Below are 16,981 nucleotides of genomic sequence, written 5' to 3' on the forward strand. Positions count from 1 at the left end.
TTATAAGTCATCGAATACAACCCTTTATGTTTGAGAAGAACATGCCGAAATCGATGTTATTGCACTGATTTCAGTATGTGATTCCAGTTTGTAAGGACAAGTTCCACCAGGCTTGTCCTGGTGGGATTGTCTTTCTCATACTGATTCCAATATGGCGTCCCACTTAGGACCTTTTCTGCGCTCAAGGTGGAGGTCAGCATTTTAGCTTGGACTCATCTGACAAGGTAGCGCTGAGAAACCCTGCATGGAAAATAAGAAAATACATTGCAATAATGTGTATTTGCACACCTCATATTTTATTGGTGCTGCAACATTGAGGGCACCGTAGAGCATTCCAATGCCAATGACTATATGTTCTTAACACAAGGCTCCAATGCAACCAGGAAGTAGGTGTGTTTTGAAACAATCCCCATTCAAAGAAGCGAACAAGAAATTTGCAGTTTACAGCGCTTGCAAACCAAGTCAAATGTGGTTGGTAACGTAGCCCGCAGGCGTAGTTTAATTAATTTAAAATCAGTATTGATGTGGATCTTATATTGCATTTTTTATTGAAAGCGTTTCCAGTGGCGCCCCGTGCAGGTAAGCGCGGTAGGGCGGGGGAATGGAAGTGACAAATGACAGAATAGGGAAAATAAAATTAATTAATTCATTCATTAAAAATAACTTACCTTGCGCTCACCGCATTGCCGACTTGGCAATGCGGCAAGCGCAAGGTAAGTGGTTTTATTTATTTTATTTTCCCTATTCCTTCATATGTCACTTCTGCCCCCGCTCCACCATGCTTACCTGCACAGGCCACAACAGACCATTTCACACCTATATCATTGTAATATAAATGTATGGGCACTGTTCTGTGTGCATTGTTCACGTAATTGCATGGATTGTCAGTCAGCTGTTTCCCTTTTTGATCCATGACTTTTTTTAGAACATTTTAAGTCGATCTGTTTTTCACTGACTCATTACTTGGATGCAATGTACAGCGCCCTGAAATCTGACTAGGTGGACTTGGTGCTCTAGAAAACAACTGTTAAATAAAAATAACATTAATATGTTCAGAACCATTATTATAAAAACTCTGGGGGGGGGCAGTAACAATTTTTCAAAGAGCCCCATGTGTTATTGTCTCAGAATCCACAAAGCTGGGACCCACGGCTTAGCAGAGCGCAAAATAAATTGCTTTTCCTTCTGCTATGGGGGATCTTCACACTGTCAATTTCATACAAACAGAGGAATCTAGAGGAATACAAATTGAACATTGTTTGAAGAAGGCCTTCTCCAAGGAGAGGAAAGATATTGATTCTTCGGTGGATTACAATGTCAGAAAAAAGAGTGTAAGCTCACTAAAGGCCGGATGTACTAGGCGCCTTGGTGCTCTGCGTCAACTAGGAATGGAAACAAAGTGTGCTGCATAAGTGCGGGAGGTCTTCTATGCACAAATTCAGTTCTCAAAAGCTCATCAACCATGCTCTTGGGAACAGAATGTATCTATAAAATGCTTTGTTGTGCCAAATTTTCCAAGTGTCGAATGGCAGCTCGAATAAAGACCAGGAAAGGAAGAAATGGCTTATTAGGATTACATTTTGGACTGTGACAACAGAGCAAATATAAATGTCTGAGTTTGGATGAGAAGTTCTTGCTGGACCTAAAATAGTTTTTTGATCAGATTCCTACAGAAGCAGAGCTTTTGACAGGTAGCTATAGAAGCATCACTTTTCGGTAGTGGGTGACAACTTAAAAATGTATCCTGACTGTCACTGATTATGTTTTGTTGCTTGATAACCTAAAATGCCAATGTTTTCTCCCTTGATAACCTAAAATTCCAGTGTTTTCTCCCTTGATAACCTAAACTTCCAGTGTTTTCCCCCTTGATGACCTAAAATGCCAGTGTTTTCTCCCTTGATGACCTAAAATACCAGTGGTTTCTCCCTTGATGACCTAAAATGCCAATGTTTTCTCCCTTGATAACCTAAACTTCCAGTGTTTTCTCCCTTGATAACCTAAACTTCCGGTGTTTTCTCCCTTGATGACCTAAAATGCCAGTGTTTTCTCCCTTGATGACCTGAAATGCCAGTGTTTTCTCCCTTGATGACCTAAAATGCCAGTGTTTTCTCCCTTGATGACCTAAAATGCCAATGTTTTCTCCCTTGATAACCTAAACTTCCAGTGTTTTTCCCTTGATAACCCAAACTTCCAGTGTTTTCTCCCTTGATGACCAAAAATGCCAATGTTTTCTCCCTTGATAACCTAAACTTCCAATGTTTTCTCCCTTGATAACCTAAACTTCCAGTGTTTTCTCCCTTGATGACCTGAAATGCCAGTGTTTTCTCCCTTGATGACCTAAAATGCCAGTGTTTTCTCCCTTGATGACCTAAAATTCCAGTGTTTTCTCCCTTGATAACCTAAACTGCCAGTGTTTTCTCCCTTGATAACCTAAACTTCCAGTGTTTTCTCCCTTGATAACCCAAACTTCCAGTGTTTTCTCCCTTGATGACCAAAAATGCCAATGTTTTCTCCCTTGATAACCTAAACTTCCAGTGTTTTCTCCCTTGATAACCTAAAATGCCAGTGTTTTCTCCCTTGATGACCTAAATTTCCAGTGTTTTCTCCCTTGATAACCTAAAATGCCAGTGTTTTCTCCCTTGATAACCTAAACTTCCAGTGTTTTCTCCCTTGATGACCTAAAATTCCAGTGTTTTCTCCCTTGATAACCTAAAATGCCAGTGTTTTCTCCCTTGATGACCTAAAATTCCAGTGTTTTCTCCCTTGATGACCTAAAATGCCAGTGTTTTCTCCCTTGATGACCTAAAATGCCAATGTTTTCTCCCTTGATAACCTAAACTTCCAGTGTTTTCCCCCTTGATGACCTAAAATGCCAGTGTTTTCTCCCTTGATAACCTAAACTTCCAGTGTTTTCTCCCTTGATGACCTAAAATGCCAGTGTTTTCTCCCTTGATGACCTAAAATGCCAATGTTTTCTCCCTTGATGACCTAAAATGCCAATGTTTTCTCCCTTGATAACCTAAACTTCCAGTGTTTTCTCCCTTTATAACCTAAACTTCCAGTGTTTTCTCCCTTGATGACCTAAAATTCCAGTGTTTTCTCCCTTGATGACCTAAAATGCCAGTGTTTTCTCCCTTGATGACCTAAAATTCCAGTGTTTTCTCCCTTGATGACCTAAAATGCCAGTGTTTTCTCCCTTGATGACCTAAAATGCCAGTGTTTTCTCCCTTGATAACCTAAACTTCCAGTGTTTTCTCCCTTGATGACCTAAAATTCCAGTGTTTTCTCCCTTGATGACCTAAAATGCCAGTGTTTTCTCCCTTGATAACCTAAACTTCCAGTGTTTTCTCACTTGATGACCTAAAATTCCAGTGTTTTCTCCCTTGATAACCTAAAATGCCAGTGTTTTCTCCCTTGATGACCTAAAAGGCAAGTGTTTTCTCCCTTGATGACCTAAAATGCCAATGTTTTCTCCCTTGATAACCTAAACTTCCAGTGTTTTCTCCCTTGATAACCTAAACTTCCATTGTTTTCTCCCTGGATGACCTAAAATTCCAGTGTTTTCTCCCTTGATAACCTAAACTTCCAGTGTTTTCTCCCTTGATAACCTAAACTTCCAGTGTTTTCTCCCTTGATGACCTAAAATGCCAATGTTTTCTCCCTTGATAACCTAAACTTCCAGTGTTTTCTCCCTTGATGACCTAAAATGCCAGTGTTTTCTCCCTTGATAACCTAAAATGCCAGTGTTTTCTCCCTTGATGACCTAAAATGCCAGTGTTTTCTACCTTGATGACCTAAAATGCCAATGTTTTCTCCCTTGATAACCTAAACTTCCAGTGTTTTCTCCCTTGATAACCTAAAATGCCAGTGTTTTCTCTCTTGATAACCTAAAATTCCAGTACAAAACTATGAAGATACCTATACCGCCATGCTCTGCTTCCATGTCCAAAGTAGGAAGTCCGCTTTACCACCGGAGGATTAATGTCAGTCATGAGTAATTACAGTAAGGCTGGACCAGCTGGATGCAGAGGTGACTATGATGTTGTAAGTGAACCGCCGCCTGCCTCCTTGTAGGTAAGGGGCATGTGCTTTTCATCTGCAAATTCCTGAAGAAGGTGTGTGACATATTCAGATAATTAATAGTGATGAAACATGTCAACCTTGACATAAATGGTGGGTTTAGAGCCTCTTGCTTTTAATCTTGGTCAGGGGAGGCATAAATAAAGATTTGTAGATGACCCTTAGACATTTTAACCTCTTTGTAAGTGCATTTGATTCATACAATTTCACACAAACACTCATCAGTGGTTTTGTGGGAGACTACCAGTTGGCACGGAGCATCTAAACATTAGGAGCATGAGGTCTGAAAAAAAGTTTTTCAAAATTTGATAATCTTACCTCCCTGCCTTGAATTCTGTGTTTATCCATATTTTTTATCCATAAGTAGGATTTGAGGATGAGATCATAGGTGGGAGAGCAGAGTCTATCTATTGGGAGCTAATAAGTCATTTATGAATTTTCCAAGGGATTCATATGTACTCCACAGCAGAGTTTGTGTTTGTCTCTTTATGTAATAAAATTATAGCGTTCACAAACTGAAGTCTGTCTTGACCTTATAAATGGAGGATCTAAAGTGTTAGAAATGGGATCCCTGGCTGGCCAGGGCTTTCGCCAAAGTCAGTCAGAGACCACCACTCCTAAGTCAGGGCAAGGGAGTTACACGCCAAGATAACCCCTGCTCACCCTCTAGGTAACGTGGCGCGAGCAGCAAGGCTAAACTCGGAGGCGATGTGAGTTAAGTGTTTGCGCACGCACCCCAGCAACTACACCCAAAGGCCCACCACAAAGGAAACTCCACACAAGGTTATATAAAAATAGCCTTTGTATTACACCAGAACACATTAGATAAAAACACACACTTTACAATGTGCCAGAGGCACGGGCAGAATCTACAGGGGATATGTACAAGATAGGGCCACCAGGACCACTGTCAGGAATCAGCACTTTTAGAAGTAACACTTTTAGAACATAGCACATAGAATGTAAAATCACTGTAGCACACAACCAGTAACTACTGGTAACCAGGACCTCACTAGCACCACCTGCACTAGGAGAAAAACAACCACCTAAGTATCACAATACCTGTAGGGGTGTAAGAACATGACACATGATGCATAAACATACATTCAGAGGTGTAAGAACAAGGCACATGACGCATAAAAACATTCAGAGGTGTATCAAATAACAATTGCGCAGAAATCACCTTAGCAAGTCAATCACAAGTTGCGCAAAACTCACATTAGTCACCACCTGTGACTGTCCCTAGGCCAACTGGCCTTGTTGGGGCTAGGACGCCCTGTGTCCCAGAGTCAGGGGCCTAAACGTGGCAGTTGCCCACAAAGTGCTGGGCAACTGGTGAAGACAGTGAGGGGCCAACGCTGGAGCCTCCCAGGCTCTGGGCTCAACTGGCCCCCAGGGAGCCTCGCTGGACTCAATACAAAATGATGCCCCTGGAGCCTTCGTGGCTCTATACACAGCAAGGTCGCCTGAGCCTCTCTGGGCTCTTAACTGAAGATGTGCCCCTTGAGCCTCGCTGGGCTCTAAACAAACGAATGCCGCCGCGAGCCTTCTCTCAGGGCTCACAACAAGGTGGGGGCAAGGTGGGGCCTTCTGGGGCCACTCTACCACAGACACAAAATGCCCCCTGAGCCTCTGGGGCTCGTAGAAATGCGGGCGTCGTTGGAGTCCCCCCTCTGGGGACTCGGGATTGTGGAAATGGCCCCAAGAGCCTTGTGGGCTCTAAAACAACTGTGGGGCCCCGGAGCCTCTCAGGGCTCGAGAACCATATCGCCCCGATGTTGGAGTCCCGCTCAGGGGACTCAGAATCAGCAATGTCCACCAGAGCCTCGCACACCTCTCCTTGTGGACACCCGAACTCCCGCTCCACCTAGGCGATTCCGGGCCCCACTCACCAGGATGCAGGCTTCCTCTGCGGGGCTCCTCGGATCGGTCTCCTCAGACGGCTGGGACTCGGGGGCTCAGTGGTGCAGCGGGCGGGTCTGCACGAGAGCTCCCGCTCCTCGGGGGCTCTCTCTCCTTCAGGCCGGTCACCACGGGGCTCTCCCTCACTCCTGGGAGCCCCGTGGAAGGTGCCGGTTGCGGACTTCTTCCCTCACCGGAGCGCGGGGTGGCCTCCCGTCCGCTTCCGGTTGTCTCTATGTCCTGCCCCCGGCCTGCCTGACTTCTGGGTCGCGCTGCAGCCAATAGCAGCGCGGCGCTGGGGGGAATTGAGGCGGGACTTCCGGGTCGCCGTAGGCAGCGCGGCGGCCCGGCAGGGTTACTGGGCTGCGGCAGTGATTTCAACACGGGGTGAGCTCCCGATAATTTAAATAAATCACGCAAATATGCGGCGTGGGCAGCCGCTAGAGCAGCAAAATGCAGGGTGGGCACCTGCCTTACAAAAGCGCTCCCAGGCGCTGCTGGACAATAAAGCGCTCCCAAGCGCTTGTGGGCACAAACTACAGCGCTCCCAGCGCTAGGACGAAATAAAGCGCTCTCAAGCGCTAGAGGCCCCAAATAAAGCGCTCCCAGGCGCTAGGGGCCAACAAGCCCAGTAAAAGTCCTCCAGGGATGTAGAAAGGCAGGGGGGGCCAGGCTGGGCCAGGGGCCAACTCACTGGCCCTCCAGGCAGGGAGGCAGTCCAAGTGGCGGTTCCTCCTGGCACCAGCAGCAGCAGCAGCCCCCTCAGGATGCTGGAAGAGAACAAACTGTATGGGGACACAGCCCCTTCTTATACTGTAAATCCCTTTGTCTGTAGGTACAAGGTGGGGGAAACCAGTCTCAGCTGGTTTTGGAGCACCCTTGATGTGCTCATCAGCACACTCTATTCACTGGCAGGGCTAGGGTCGTTAGACGCACCACAGGGGGGCGGAGCCAGCATTGTCTGGGGAAAACCCAGCCCCATTCAGGACACAGGCACACTCCTCCCCAGCCATCAGCATGCTAATCTCCCACCCACCACCGGGCAGACCCATCCAGCCTTCCTGGAGCCTGGCATGCCAGCCAGCTCCAGCCAATCACGCTCCAGCACCCTCACTGCACACACACAGCCATGTCTAGAAGTGGCACTTCCCCACTAGACACATACATGCCACATACACCATTTTGCAGCATTCAATCACACGAGTCCACACATACCAGACTCGAGCCTGTACACCCCACGCATCAGGAACTATCAGGGACACATCCATTCCCCATGCATTCCTATGGGAGGGCAGGCCTATCTTCCTCCACACACTCAAAGTGCGCACGCACTTTCCACTGGGACACAGTGAAAGTGCGCAGAACCCAAAAATCACCATCACCAGGTCACCATTAAAAGCAAAAAGTCTAGGGGTGAACCTGCCATAAGGGCCAAGTCCAACACAACCCCCTTCCAGCCAAAACGCCGGGGAGACCAATCACCACCGTGATGGACTTCCCTGCTTGGGGCGATAGAACACGGACGCGGGCCCGCAGCTGCAGGGACTCCCTCCTGTTCTACGCCATGGTGAACCCATGGGATTCCTTCTCAAACCACTGTCTGGACCAACTGGGCTACCCCACTGGTACTCCCGAGCTGTCCGCGGCCAGGACAAGACCCTGGGCCACCCAGGTGCCACCGGTCCTTGCCTATTCGCAGAGTGGGGGGTAGTAACCCCTGGCACATAGGAGCCATTCTTCGCTCTTCCTGTCTGCAAGACAGGGCTAGACTGCCACTGGTTCTCCAGCCTAGGGTCTACAACCTCAGGCGGATTAGGAGTCTCGGGGAAGGCTCTCCTCCCCCTACCTCTTCTCCTAGGGTTCCTCCTCCTCCGGCGAGGGGTACACCTAGAACGCCATTCCAACCCAGGGCTTATCCACTCAGGTTCCACCGGGGTCAGAGGTGGGCTCTCCCACCCTCTGCACCCCCTTCCAGAGTCCTGCTCCCTACCAACTGGGGCGGTACCTCTGGAAGAAGAACCAGTCAGGACACTGGTTACAGTCGTCCTACCCTTCAGGTCAGGCTGATCCTGAACCTGGCCTCCCAACCTCTGGTCTAAAACCTTTGGTGGAATAGTTGCCTGGCACTCCAGGACTTCTGGGGACTCACACACCATCCCCCTGAGGCTGATACATGACCCATGTGTCGTGTGACTGTCTGTCTGGCGCAGATCTGCCGTCCCCTGTCCACCTGACAGGGCGCGAAGATCCCCAAGACCAGAAGTGGTATCACCATGGTCACTACACGGGAACCTAGCCCAACTGGGTAGTCCCTGACCCACTGGTCCTTCCACTGGGGAACTCCCCCAATCACTCCTCACTTCGGACTTCTGTGCCCTCCCAACTGGAGGGACACTGCCGGACACTGGAACCCCTGGAGCTCTAGTTACAGATGCTCCAGGTTCCCTAGACACTAGGAGATCCTCCTCAAGTGTACTAATAGGACAGCCTAGGTCCCCAACCTGGTGTTCCCTCAAGAAACCACCCAGGTTCTGAGACAGGGCTTCGGGCATCTGGGGACTCTCAGCCACCCACTGACTCCTGCTCCACTGAGCCAGGTTGTCAGCCTCTCCACCCCTCTAACTATACTGGGACCTAGCTGGGCTACACTGAGCCTCTTCCACCACGTTGGGCTGGAAGATACCTGACCCACTACTTTCGGAATCACTCACCCATGACTCTGCAGAATCTCTGGGACTTTCCCAGCGGTCTGCTTCTTCTGCCAGCTCATAAGGATCAAAGCATTCCAACCTCAACAGGTGCTGGCGCAACTCTGGACAACACATACTGAGGAACTGCTCTTTGAGACCCATATAGATCACTCCAAGCCACTCCTGTTGTGGGTTAACCTCTAACCAATCCATCAGTGCACTACTACAATCATCCACATAATTTCCCCAGACCCGGTGAGACGGCTTCCTCCTACTGTTCCTGAATGTCAACCTATATTCCTCCTCTTGGAAAACAGGTTCCATACTCGGGGAACTGAGAGTGGGACTTTCTACACTGAAATTTAAATAGCTGCCACCACTGGACTCAACCCTCCCTGGGGGATCCAGAAAATTAAAACTGCGCTCAGGGGACAATCTACCCTCCTGAGCTAATCCCTCTCTGGCAAAGGCCCTCTCAGCCTCCGCCATCCTTTCCTGCGCTAAGACCTTCTCAGTCTCTAGCTTTTATTGCTCAAGGGCCAATGTCCTAAGACTCAACTCATGAGCCCATAATGCCATTTTCTCCTCTAAGGCTAACTTCCTATCCTCCTCTGGGGACAGGGAAGGGGATGAGGCGCTGCCTCCTCCGCTGGACCCAGCAAGGGACTCCCTACCTATGGGGTCTTCACTCTCTACTGGCGTCCAGGTACTGTCATCTTCTCCCTCCTCTTCTGAATCTTCAGGGCTCCCCACAGACCCACCACCCTCATGGCGTGAGGCCCGGGCCCTTTCCTCACTGCGCTCAAGATCCCACTGACCCTTTTGCCATAGGATCAGGCTGCTCCTAAGTTCGGACTGAGTGTCTGACTCATCCACCCCTATGTCTCTCTCTTCACAGAACCTTACCAACTCTCACATACTGTATCTAAACAGATCACAGACATCAAAAGCAGGCTCCATTCTGGCAGACGTTCTAGAGAAAAGATTACACAGGGAAGCTAGGGGTCTGAGCTTAACACAGGAGTACACAATTCACAAAGGATTCCGCAAGCTCTCTACCCCAGAGAACTCACACTCACTTGTCTAGTGCCACACACCATTCATCCACACACAACCCTCCCCTCGGACTGGTAAGGCAGTTTCTACCACCCCTGATTCCTCAACCTGACCACACGTGACACAGGTACCAAACTCTGGGCGAAGGGCGGGGGACAAATGTGCTTGACACAATTGCACAATGATACCTTCAGGAGATAATGGAATTTCAAAAACAATAATCCCCTAAAATGTGGTTATCTAAAATGCAGAGTTTTGTAGTGCGGCCAGTTGCCACTGTGGTACAACGCAAACACAAATCCTTATCCTCTCGCTGCTGCCAATGTTAGAAATGGGATCCCTGGCTGGCCAGGGCTTTCGCCAAAGTCAGTCAGAGACCACCACTCCTAAGTCAGGGCAAGGGAGTTACACGCCAAGATAACCCCTGCTCACCCTCTAGGTAACGTGGCGCGAGCAGCAAGGCTAAACTCGGAGGCAATGTGAGTTAAGTGTTTGCGCACGCACCCCAGCAACAACACCCAAAGGCCCACCACAAAGGAAACTCCACACAAGGTTATATAAAAATAGCCTTTGTATTACACCAAAACACATTAGATAAAAACACACACTTTACAATGTGCCAGAGGCACGGGCAGAATTTACTTGGGATATGTACAAGACAGGGCCACCAGGACCACTGTCAGGAATCAGCACTTTTAGAAGTAACACTTTTAGAACATAGCACATAGAATGTAAAATCACTGTAGCACACAACCAGTAACTACTGGTAACCAGGACCTCACTAGCACCACCTGCACTAGGAGAAAAACAACCACCTAAGTATCACAATACCTGTAGGGGTGTAAGAACATGACACATGATGCATAAACATACATTCAGAGGTGTAAGAACAAGGCACATGACGCATAAAAACATTCAGAGGTGTATCAAATAACAATTGCGCAGAAATCACCTTAGCAAGTCAATCACAAGTTGCGCAAAACTCACATTGTCACCACCTGTGACTGTCCCTAGGCCAACTGGCCTTGTTGGGGCTAGGACGCCCTGTGTCCCAGAATCAGGGGCCTAAACGTGGCAGTTGCCCACAAAGTGCTGGGCAACTGGTGAAGACAGTGAGGGGCCAACGCTGGAGCCGCCCAGGCTCTGGGCTCAACTGGCCCCCAGGGAGCCTCGCTGGACTCAATACAAAATGATGCCCCTAGAGCCCTCGTGGCTCTATACACAGCAAGGTCGCCTGAGCCTCTCTGGGCTCTTAACTGAAGATGTGCCCCTTGAGCCTCGCTGGGCTCTAAACAAACGAATGCCGCCGCGAGCCTTCTCTCAGGGCTCACAACAAGGTGGGGGCAAGGTGGGGCCTTCTGGGGCCACTCTACCACAGACACAAAATGCCCCCTGAGCCTCTGGGGCTCGTAGAAATGCGGGCATCGCTGGAGTACCCCTTCTGGGACTCGGGATTGTGGAAATGGCCCCAAGAGCCTTGTGGGCTCTAAAACAACTGTGGGGCCCCGGAGCCTCTCAGGGCTTGAGAACCAAATCGCCCCGATGTTGGAGTGCCGCTCGGGGGACTCAGAATCAGCAATGTCTACCAGAGCCTCGCACACCTCTCCTTGTGGACACCCGACCTCCAGCTCCACCTAGGCGATTCCGGGCCCCACTCACCAGGATGCAGGCTTCCTCTGCGGGGCTCCTCGGACCGGTCTCCTCAGACGGCTGGGACTCGGGGGCTCAGTGGTGCAGCGGGCGGGTCTGCACGAGAGCTCCCGCTCCTCGGGGGCTCTCTCTCCTTCAGGCCGGTCACCACGGGGCTCTCCCTCACTCCTGGGAGCCCCGTGGAAGGTGCCGGTTGCGGGCTTCTTCCCTCACCGGAGCGCGGGGTGGCCTCCCGTCCGCTTCCGGTTGTCTCTATGTCCTGTTCCCGGCCTGCCTGACTTCCGGGTCGCGCTGCAGCCAATAGCAGCGCGGCGCTGGGGGGAATTGAGGCGGGACTTACGGGTCGCCGTAGGCAGTGCGGCGGCCCGGCAGGGTTCCTGGGCTGCGGTGGTGATTTCAACACGGGGTGAGCTCCCGATAATTTAAATAAATCACGCAAATATGCGGCATGGGCAGCGGCTAGAGCAGCAAAATGCAGGGTCGGCACCTGCCTTACAAAAGCGCTCCCAGGCGCTTCTGGACAATAAAGCGCTCCCAAGCGCTTGTGGGCACAAACTACAGCGCTCCCAGCGCTAGGACAAAATAAAGCGCTCTCAAGCGCTAGAGGCCCCAAATAAAGCGCTCCCAGGCGCTAGGGGCCAACAAGCCCAGCAAAAGTCCTCCAGGGATGTAGAAAGGCAGGGGGGGGCAGGCTGGGCATGGGGCCAGCTCACTGGCCCTCCAGGCAGGGAGGCAGTCCAAGTGGCGGTTCCTCCTGGCACCAGCAGCAGCAGCAGCCCCCTCAGGATCCTGGAAGAGAACAAACTGTATGGGGACACAGCCCCTTCTTATACTGTAAATCCCTTTGTCTGTAGGTACAAGGTGGGGGGAAACCAGTATCAGCCTGTTTTGGAGCACCCTTGATGTGCTCATCAGCACACTCTATTCACTGGCAGGGCTAGGGTCGTTAGACGCACCACAGGGGGGCGGAGCCAGCATTGTCTGGGGAAAACCCAGCCCCATTCAGGCCACAGGCACACTCCTCCCCAGCTATCAGCATGCTAATCTCCCACCCACCACCGGGCAGACCCATCCAGCCTTCCTGGAGCCTGGCATGCCAGCCAGCTCCAGCCAATCACGCTCCAGCACCCTCACTGCACACACACAGCCATGTCTAGAAGTGGCACTTCCCCACTAGACACATACATGCCGCATACACCATTTTGCAGCATTCAATCACACGAGTCCACACATACCAGACTCGAGCCTGTACACCCCACACATCAGGAACTACCAGGGACACATCCATTCTCCATGCATTCCTATGGGAGGGCAGGCCTATCTTCCTCCACGCACTCAAAGTGCGCATGCACTTTCCACTGGGACACAGTGAAAGTGCGCAGAACCCAAAAATCACCATCACCAGGTCACCATTAAAAGCAAAAAGTCTAGGGGTGAACCTGCCATAATGGCCAAGTCCAACATAAAGTTATACCCATTTGGAGTTTTTAATGGTCTGGTTCTCTTTGGATTATTGTTGTCATTGATTGGGTGGCATTTATCCAGTAGTTACGTAGAGAAAAAAAATATCTTTTAATATGGCTTCTGCTAGAAATGCTCATACAAGGTTTTTATTGTCTCTTGATACTAGTGAATGTAAGCATTAACATTCCAGTGGGTTATGTGTATTCTGAATAGCAGGCTGAGGTTGGATTTTGCTTTGGAGACATGGAGCAGAGAGGTTTTGTTTGAGTGCATAAGACGTAGAGTGATGTTTTATTGCAGGTAGACACTTGGGTGTCCCCTCTTACACTCAAATGTTGACTGTGGAGGTTTCACATTGATATGTGCACCCAATGAACATGTGAAAAGGTTATATAGATGTTTCAGTAGCATGTTACTGGACATCACTTCAGTTTGGTACTGCTCATTTAGTCAAAATCAATTTTAGGCCATACACCGTTTTGTCCCCATGTTCCTTTGTTTGAAATTGGTGGATGAATTTTCTCTGATGAGTGGGTAACCACCATTGAGTCTAAATGGTCCTTTTAAAGACTGGGGCCATTAGTACTGTTTTGACCTCAAACTAGTGTTTGTTTGTTACTGTCACCTTTAGAATTTCTCCAAGACTGTTCAGGTGTCTCTGTTTGAAAGGCGTGAAAAGTATGATCAGACCTTCTGATGGCCGCCATGGGATGCAGAGGGTTTCCTATCCACATCAACATACCCCTGGCCCATACAACTTCTCTGTTCATAGAGCCAAAAAAGGTTTAGGACATGTTGTACCTATGATGAGGCAGAGGTTACTAGAGACAGCAGCTCTTAGGTCAACTCTAGTGCTCCATGTGCTGCTGCTTCTGGGCTCTACGTCAAGTACCAAAATATAGAAACTTCTCGTGGCCTTGGAGCCAGGGTAACCAAGCGCTTCACTGGGGCTCACCACTGAAGATCCAAGAGAAGAATGGAGACCTCTTCCTCCCTTTTCTCAGCTTTTCTATTTTTTGATATTCTTCCACAAATCTTTTAAGTTTTAAGAGGAGATGATCAAACACAAGGCACTTCACCATTGTGCTCTGAATTAATTGTATAATATCAAAGGTGCATACGTCTGATAGAAGCTCCGAAGCTGAACCTATATGACACTATACAAACTATTCAGAAAGATAAGCCAAGAGCTAAAGCTACACCAGGTCCATCTGACAGCGGCTGGTAGGATCCAATGATAATGACCTCCAGTTGCCTGTCTGTCTCAAAGACTTGAGAGGTTATATAGCACTTGGCAAATGAGATGGCAGAGTGCCCTGCCCGCCAAAGTGATGTTCCACTGGCCCTTTAGAGTCGAGTGAACTGTTATATGTCTGCTGGTGGATCCTGCTCTGGCTTGGCCAGCAGAAATCCACAGACACCAGTTCTTCTAAGTACCTCAGACCATTTGCCCTTTTGAGGGCAAACATTTTGACAAATGTATGTTTCCTTTTCGGGGACCACCAGGTCTTGGTGGTTTCAAACAGAAAAATATAAAGCCCATACCCTCTGATAACATGCTCCAGGGTGTCAGGATCATTTGTGTTTGGTATTTCAAAAACAGACTCCTGCTTTGGCAGTTAGTTTTTGACAAACAACAAAGTTTGCCGAGTGGCCGCAAGAAACATGGCGGCCGCTCAGAAAACTTACAGTGCCTTCAGAGAAGCCAACATGGCGGTGTCATATTTGAAGGCACAGAGATATGTGCCGGGAAGGTGGAGATCTCTACATATGGAGGGTGGTTAGGTTATCTACCAGGGTGGCAGAGCCCACCAAACATTAAATAAACCTTGAAGTCCTATCTTTCAAAAACTCCAACAAGTCACTGCCTTTCTTCATTCTTTTAGGATAGCTCTTGACGTGATATACCCATTGTAGTGTTTTGCAATATGTTATGACGGAACCCTTTTGGCCCCTACGGACTCCATAGAGCTGTGGCATATGTGTCAGAGCGCAATGCCTTGAAAGCTTGTTTTAGAATGTTGGGTTTGCGGTTACACGCAGCAGAATAAAGACGTGAAATGTGACGCTCCCTGCGTGGCGTGGTCATTGGCGGGTAGCCAGGCTGTAAAGACGCTACACCTGTGTGGGTGGCTTTGATTCCTTCTCATGTCCTGAATGCAAGTGTTATTCTGTCTTTCATGAATGGTTTGTATAAAGATCTATGTGTGTCACCTTTAGGCTGTTTCACAACCTACTTGCATCATCCAGATTCACAGTATGTCATTTTAGCAGGTGTCCTGAGTGTGAGGTTTTGTTTCCAGCAGCCAGGGCTGCTGCTCTAGGTACCTGGTGTTGACACTGCCCATGCTGATCCTTGCCTTGCCCCAGATACACTACCCACTCCTCAAATGCTGGGTTTAAATCTGGTATCTCCCTTTGATCAACACTTGTCACCCTTCACACTGCAGGTTCCTCATGCCTCATTGTGGAGAAGCGTGGCTCAATGGTTGGAGCGGCAGACCCTGATGCAGAGGTCTAGCCCGGGACCAGGGTTCAATTCCCCGCCTCGGCGGGTCTTGGGCTCAAAATTCCACGAACCTGATAATTCTCGCCTCGGTGCCTATTCCAATCATGGATTCCCACTCTGCAACTCTGGGCAATAGCTTGCTTAATCTCCACAACGGCCCCCACAACGCTAAGGATGCCTGGCCTCCACCTTGGGGGTGCCCAGGAGTGGACACCTCACAGGGAAAGCCAGAATGGGTTCCACAGCGGTATTCGTACAAGCGCCTTGAGACCCTTGCGGGTGAGTAGTGCGCTATACAAGTATCAATTTACATTTACATTTACATGGCTCCCAGCAGCCACCTCCACTCCTTACCAAGTGCAGCAGGTCCCCTTCCAGCCACTGTGTCCATCCGCGGTTCTTGACCTCTCCTTTCTGGACACACACCAGCTTGTCCCCCTCCCAGGACACTGTGGTCTGAAAGGAAAGAGGGGTACATGTGAAGCGGTTCATACAGCGGGCTCCCTGCGCTCACCCCATCTCCACGCACACCTGCGATGCCCCAGGGGTGTACCCTGTACTATTTGCTTCAACTCCACATGCACCTGGGATGCCCCAGGAGTGTACTCTGTACTATCCATCTTCATAGAAATCTCCAAAACCCCTAGATGTACCCTGTAGTATTTGCTTCAACTCCATGTTCACCTGTGATGTCCTACGGATGGACTTTGTACTTTGTAGCGGTGGGTGGCCTGTCCCTCTTCCCTATATGTCCCAGGGGCATTCCCTGTTCTTTTGTCCCATTTGCCCCAATGTGCAACCCTAATGCTTCCTTGGTGTGCTCACTGCTCCATTGTCCTCTTCCAGCAGGGCTGGGTCCTCCACTGCCATGTGTTCCCAGGGTGTTTGTATCACAAGTTAGAAGGGAGGAAATCGACTGGGGGAGTAAAGGAAGCTACTACTGCTGACATCTACAGACGGACACAGAAGGGTACCTTGATATCGGTCTATTTATGGCTACACGTGTGTACGTGGAGGAGGTACATAGGTTTACAGGTTCAGATCTCTATGGCAGATATATGAAGGTACAGAGGAGTGCATCTCTGGAGCAGGTACAGACAGTTGTATGACATTACAACGCTGTTTTTACAACGCAAGTCGTTACAACGACTTGCGCTGTAAGCGCTGGATAGTGGAATAGTTTATTTTCTATTCCAACTCCAGCCCACGTTACAGTAGGGAAGGTGTTGGAATAGAAAATTAAACTATTCCTTTTCCAACAGCGCCCTCCAGCGCAAGTCGTTGAAATGACTTGCGTTGTAAAAGCAGCTTCGTAATGGCAGCGCGGGGTAATGCCTGCGTTGTGATGGGTGCTCACCACTATAGACATGTACAGGTGAGGAAGTACCTAGGGTGGGTACATGAAAGTAACATCTTGAGTGGGTGCAACAGATAAAATGGTGCGCGTCTCTCAGGTACCAGAGTATAACGGAGGACTATGACGCGGGTACATCCAGTGACGATGATGAAAACCTCTGGGGCGAATGTTCGGAAGTACAATATGGGACACCTATGGGAAGTGGAAATGCAGGTATTGTGGAACAGGCAGGTCAGGGAATGGAATAGATCTTATGGAGTGGAGCACTGAAGT

General features: G+C 49.3%; 1 protein-coding gene across 1 annotated transcript in view; it reads right to left on the reverse strand.

Moving 5' to 3' along the window:
* RBP5 (retinol binding protein 5) overlaps nt 1–16,981 on the reverse strand; it is a 42,070-nt gene that overhangs the window by 9,059 nt on the left and 16,030 nt on the right. Inside the window, exon 3 of the mRNA XM_078650402.1 lies at nt 15,706–15,807. Within this exon, the coding sequence (XP_078506528.1) occupies nt 15,706–15,807 (102 nt within the window). The remainder of the gene's footprint in view (nt 1–15,705; nt 15,808–16,981) is intronic.

This window comes from Lissotriton helveticus, chromosome 7, assembly GCF_964261635.1.
Source record: "Lissotriton helveticus chromosome 7, aLisHel1.1, whole genome shotgun sequence".
NCBI classification, from domain to species: Eukaryota; Metazoa; Chordata; class Amphibia; order Caudata; family Salamandridae; genus Lissotriton; species Lissotriton helveticus.